The following is a 6,000-nucleotide window of genomic DNA, read 5'->3' as shown; positions in this document are numbered from 1 at the left end:
AAGGTTGGCGAGGTCATGGCGCTTGTTAGCCAGGTAAGGCACCCCATATACGATGCTGCTGTTGTAGAAGGGCACCCCCAGTTTCCTGAAGATGTCCCCTAAAAGGTGGAACATTGGTTTGAGGCGCTGGCAGCATAATTACTTTTGGGGCAGGGACATAGAAAGAAAGACAGAGAGAGAGACAGAGAGAGAAACATAGAAAGACAGAGGGAGATAGAGAGGTAGAGAGAGAGAGAAAAAAATACAGAGGGAGAAACAGAGATAGAGACAAAGACAAACAGAGGGATAGAGAGACTAGGAGAGAGACAGGGATAAAAGCCGTAGCTATGAGACATGATTCACTAACGTCTGTCAGAAGCAAGCAAATCTTAATCTACAAGACACAACACTGAACATCTTAAAGCACAACATGCGTGTTCAGTACCAGCTCTGTATGCCTGCGAGAACTGGACATTAAAACAAAGACGGACAGAGATAAGATATTGACACTCGAAATGTATTGCAGCTGCTGCTGCTGTGACCACTCCATGACTCCCCGCACTGCGAGCTCAGTCGAGGCTCTCACCGCGCTGTCCGCTCGCTGCCGTGCCGAGTGAGCGGACAGCCGCTATTGGTACCTGAGCAGCGCGCCTGGTCGGGGTCCACATTCCAATCGGACTTCCTCACGACTCCTGGGTGCTGAGAGATCCATCGGCTGATGTACAGGATGTCTGAACAGGCGCAGTTGGCCGGAGAATAATCATCTTATACATTGTGTAGATTTATATTAGCATCACCACAACGATCACGATTCTGTGACAGGTGCAGAAAGTTTGAACGCCTCCAACTCAGTAGTCGTTTGCAGGAGGTCATGCGTTCGATCCCGAACCTGACGTCTTCTGTATATTTGGAGTTTGAGTGTCTCTCTGCCCATGGTCACGTGTTTATTTAATCGGGTCCTCCCGTTTTCCCTCCACCATTATAATCAAAGTCACACGTTTAAAGCATTTGGATACTGCTATGAATATCCAGGTGAAGATGATATCAGCCACTTCGTTCAGTTGTCACAGCCGATGCCCTTCTGAACAAGGATCTACAGTATATAGCTTTACCTGATTTATTTTTCGTCTACAGGTCTATCCGAGTCTCTGGGTCTCTTTTGGTCTATGGTTCTCTATGATATATGGGTCTCTATTGGTCTCTTGGGCTTTCAATCGATTTGTACGAGTATGGGTTGCTATGGGTCTCTGTTGGTTTCTGTGGGTCTCTGTTGATGTCTATGGTTCTGTATCTGGATCTCTTTGTGCCTCTTTGGGTCTGTATGAGTTGTGAGTGTCTATTGGTCTCTGTGGGTGTAGTTTAGATAACGTCAACAACAACAACAAGGTCAACAACAACAACAACAATGGTGGTGGTTGTGCAATGCTGCAGGTGAACGCGTTGCAGAGCTCCTCCTCTGATACCAAAGAAACTGCCGCACCGGGAGATACAATTATAATGGGGCGGTGCCGACCTGTGGCCGTGCGAGTTCAGCGGTGGTGGCGGTGGTGCAGAAACCCTGGACAGCACCACGGAGCGCATGGACACGGAGCGCAGAAAAACGTAGCTTGCTACACACGATGCGTAGTGATGCGTTGTGACGCGTTGTGACGCGTTGTGACGCGTTGTGACGCGTGGTGACGCGTGGTGACGCGTGGTGACGCGTTGTGACGCGTGGGGACGCGTGGTGACGCGTGGTGACACGTGATGACGCGTTGTGACGCGTGGTGACACGTGATGACGCGTGGTGACGCGTTGTGACGCGTGGTGACGCGTGGTGACGCGTGGTGACACGTGATGACGCGTTGTGACGCGTGGTGGCACGTGGTGACGCGTGGTGACGCGTTGTGACGCGTGGTGACGCGTGGTGACACGTGGTGACGCGTTGTGACGCGTGGTGACGCGTTGTGACGTGTTGTGACGCGTGGTGACGCGTTGTGACGCGTTGTGACGCGTTGTGACGTGTTGTGACGCGTTGTGACGCGTGGTGACGCGTGGTGACACGTGGTGACGCGTGGTGACGCGTGGTGATGCACGTGGCTCACGATACACGACTTGCAGTGACGCGTAGTGAACGCAGGTCACGTGAGTCCGCGTGAGTTCACGTGAACGTCACCACTCCACTATGAGACCTCCTTTACCAGTGGCAAAATATAGTGATAGGCGTACAACTCAAAGACAGCGCACTATCAGAGTATTGAGAGCTCGGGGTAAGCATTTACACTATGAGAACTCCTTTACCAGTGGCATCTGGTCCAACACCAATGGAGACTAGGCTCTAAGGAAAGCTGTCTCGGTTGTGGACCAATCAACTTCAAGGACAGTGCATATCATTATCATCATCAGAGTTGTTTCTTTTTGTTTGCATTTTGACTGCTTGTGTTGTGGTTATTGCAAACATGATGCATTGTATACAGGTGTCAGTTTTGTACCAGTTGAAAGGGTAAAAACCTGTCACCACTCCAGTTGAAGAGCATCCCGCATGGAGCGTTCGACCGTCTCAGCTCCCTCACCCACGCCTATTTCTTTAGCAACCCATGGGAGTGCGAGGGCAGGGGACGAGCGTGGCTCTGCGGTGTGGGAGCTATGCACCAGGCTGTGTGTGTGTAGTACGCGTGCTGTGTGGAGCTACGTTGGTGTTGTGTGCATGGCACGTGGTGTGTGCGTGTGTATGTTGTCTTTGTGTATCTGTGCTGGGCTTCATAGGCGCTTCTACTCGCTAACAGTACTTGCTCCAACAGTCTATTGAGGCTAAAAGGGGGGTCTTTGTCTTTCTCTTTGCATCTGTGTGTGTGTCTGTATCTGTGTGTGTGTCTGTATCTGTGTGTGTGTGTGTGTCTGTGTGCATCTGTGTGTCTATGTGTTTCTGTGTGTATATCTGTGTGAATCAGTGCCAGCATTTATAGGCGCTTCTACTCGCTAAAAGCACTTGCCCCAAAAGTATGTTAAGGCTACACGGGTTTTTTTTGTCTTTGTATCTGTGTGTGTATCTGTGTGTGTATCTACGTGTGTACTGTGTGTGTATCTGTGTGTATGTGTGTGTATGTGTATTGTGTGTATTGTGTGTGTGTTGTGTGTATTGTGTGTGTGTGTATCTGTGTGTGTGTATGTGTGTGTATTGTGTGTATGTGTGTCTGTGTGTATGTGTGTGTCTGTGTGTGTATGTGTATCTGTGTGTGTATTGTGTGTGTATCTGTGTGTGTGTGTATTGTGTGTGTATCTGTGTATGTGTATTGTGTGTATGTGTGTGTCTGTGTGTATCTGTGTGTGTGTCTGTGTGTTTGTTTGTGTATGTGTGTGTGTGTATCTGTGTGTGTGTGTATCTGTGTGTGTGTGTATGTGTGTGTGTGTATCTGTGTGTGTATGTGTATTGTGTGTGTGTGTATGTGTGTGTGTGTTTGTTGTGTGTGGGCAGCGTTAGTGTAGCGGTGCGTGTGCTGTGCTACGAACCTGGCCACTCGGGTTCGATTCCCACTCACGGCCAACACCAGTGACGATATTTAAACCACTCTTCGGCCTCCTCTAGGTCGACTCAGCCTCAAATGAGCACCTGGTGCAGTGGGTAAACATCGCCACTGGTAACACAAAGGTGGTCCGCGTAGTGCTGGCCACCCACCCCCTCGTGCGCCGTTCTGGCCTTCATAGGTGCTCGCAAACAGCACTTGCCCCAACAGTCTGTTGCAGGCTATACGGAGATCTGTGTTTTTGTCTTATTTTGTAGTGTTCTCTCTCACATCCTAAAAGTTTACCGGCGTTGTGTTGCATTGAGATTATTTAAAGAAGTGTTTTTTAACCTTTAACTGCAACTTGCTCCACTTTGGTTCTTAATCGTAAAAAAACGCATACTGTGAATAAACACAGAGGGTTTAATGAAACATTTGTGTTTCGATCATTTTCCTTCTAAAAATAATCTGCCCGTGTCTCGCACCCCCAGGGTGTGCGTGCTGCACCCCAGACTAAGAAGAGCCACTGGGCTTAGAGTGTGGAGCTGCCTGTGCCGGTTACCAACAGCGTGGCCGTTATTGGTACCAGAGCACTTTGCGCTGTCTGGGTTCACGGTCCACGACGACCCAGTCCACTGCTCCCGCACGATGCCCGAGTGCTGAGCGACCCAGCCACTCAAGTAGAGGATGTCCGTGCACTGACAGTCCCAGGGGTGTGGAGCGGAATGATCTATAACTCTGCACATAAAGCACTCAGCCTGACTAGAACAACAACAACCTGCAGCTTCAGCTCCTCCATTAGAACAACGCCCACCTCTTGTCTCCTAGACCTGCATCTTTATCTTGCTACTGGTACTCACTGCCCCTGCAAACCAGCTATCAGCAGGGCTACCCCTACCACTATCACTACCACTACCCCTACCACTATCACTACCCCTATCACTATCACTATCCCAACCCCAATCACCACCCCTAACTCAACCTCTGTTACTACCCAAACACCTATCACTACCCCAACCCGTATCACTACCCCTTTCACGAACTCTATCACTACCCTAAACATTGTCACTAAGCGATGACCACCACAACGACTACCCCAACCCCTATTAGTGCCCCAAACTCTACGCAACGCAAAAGCGAAACGTCTCACAGCGCGGTTCGCTTCTAGCCTGGGGGACCGCCCAAAGGCAGTGTCGCTGTGCAGTGCAAGGTGACTCGGAACCTGCCTGCAACCTGTAACCAGGCTGATGATGATGCAGCTGATGACGATGATGATGCAGCTCATCCAGATGATGATGATGCAGCTCATGATGATGATGATGCTGTAGCTGAGTATTATGATGATGCAGCTGATGATGTTGCTGCAGCTAATGAAGACGATGCAGCTGATGGTGATGATGATATTAGAGAAGTCCACGTCTCTAGTCCGAGTTGGTTCTGTTTGAGCACCACCACAACAGAGCGAGAAGCCACGTGGCCCTGACGTCACAGTAGACCAAGACCCAGACACCATGAGAAGTCATGTGGCCCTGACGTCACAGTAGACCAAGACCCAGACACCATGAGAAGTCACGTGGCCCTGACGTCACAGTAGACCAAGACCCAGACACCATGAGAAGCCACGTGGCCCTGACGTCACAGTAGACCAAGACCCAGACGCCATGAGAAGTCACGTGGCCCTGACGTCATAGTAGACCAAGACCCAGACACCATGAGAAGCCACGTGGCCCTGACGTCACAGTAGACCAAGACCCAGACGCCATGAGAAGTCACGTGGCCCTCAAGTCACAACAACAACAACAACATTGCAATCCCTGCCGACATGAGATGCTGTAATCTTGTCATCACCACCACAACTGCTGTGGTCCAGAGCGCCATCAGTGTTTTCGAAATCACCAAAATGAAGCTATAAAAACAATGTAACAACAGTAATCATAGGAACTGTGATTCAAATTGAACAATAAACGATATGCATAACATGTACGATCAAACTTGCAGCCATAGCTGCAGCATGATACTCCCAGTGTATGATGTGTGAGTGAGTCAGTGGTAGTGTGAGTGAGTTTATGATGTATATGGTACGGGTGGGAATGAGATTGGGGGGACAGGTGAGAGGAAGTCATTAAAATATCTGAAGACAGGTCGCGGTGTGAATGTACTACGGGGTGAGTGATATAGAGGCGGTGTCTATGAACGGTGGTCGCGTTCTCTCGCGAGCTTCCGCTTTGCGGTGTCCCCCAAGGGTCTATTCTGGGCGCTGTTCTCGTCACCGCGTGGAGATTCTTCCTCTTGGCAAAGTCATTTCAAGCTTCGGTGTAAAACTCCGTGTATGTGCTGATGATACTCAGGGCGCCACAGTGGCGATAGAGATGTTAATTACTTCGCCTTGTTTGCAGGATGTCATGGGTTCGATCCCAGTCTCTGACAACGCCTGCTGTATGACCCGACTTTGCATCTCTCTCTCTCCCCGTGGTCGCGTGGATTTCTCTCCGGGTCCTCTGGTTTTTTCCCTCCACGTTTAGAATCAACGTCGCCACGC

General features: G+C 50.0%; 1 protein-coding gene across 1 annotated transcript in view; it reads right to left on the bottom strand.

Annotated features, from left to right (window-relative positions):
- Positions 1 to 607: 607 nt before the first annotated feature.
- Positions 608 to 6,000, bottom strand: part of LOC133339358 (uncharacterized) — an 86,785-nt gene continuing 81,392 nt past the window's right edge. Inside the window, exons 9-10 of the mRNA XM_061547491.1 lie at positions 4,048 to 4,159; positions 608 to 630 (exon numbers count right to left, since the gene is read on the bottom strand). Of these exons, the coding sequence (XP_061403475.1) occupies positions 608 to 630; positions 4,048 to 4,159 (135 nt within the window). The remainder of the gene's footprint in view (positions 631 to 4,047; positions 4,160 to 6,000) is intronic.

The sequence above is a fragment of the Lethenteron reissneri genome, unplaced genomic scaffold, assembly GCF_015708825.2.
Source record: "Lethenteron reissneri isolate LAM-NWPU_2019-01 unplaced genomic scaffold, ASM1570882v1 scaffold_1846, whole genome shotgun sequence".
NCBI lineage: Eukaryota > Metazoa > Chordata > Hyperoartia > Petromyzontiformes > Petromyzontidae > Lethenteron > Lethenteron reissneri.
This window is presented reverse-complemented; position numbering and strand designations above follow the sequence as displayed.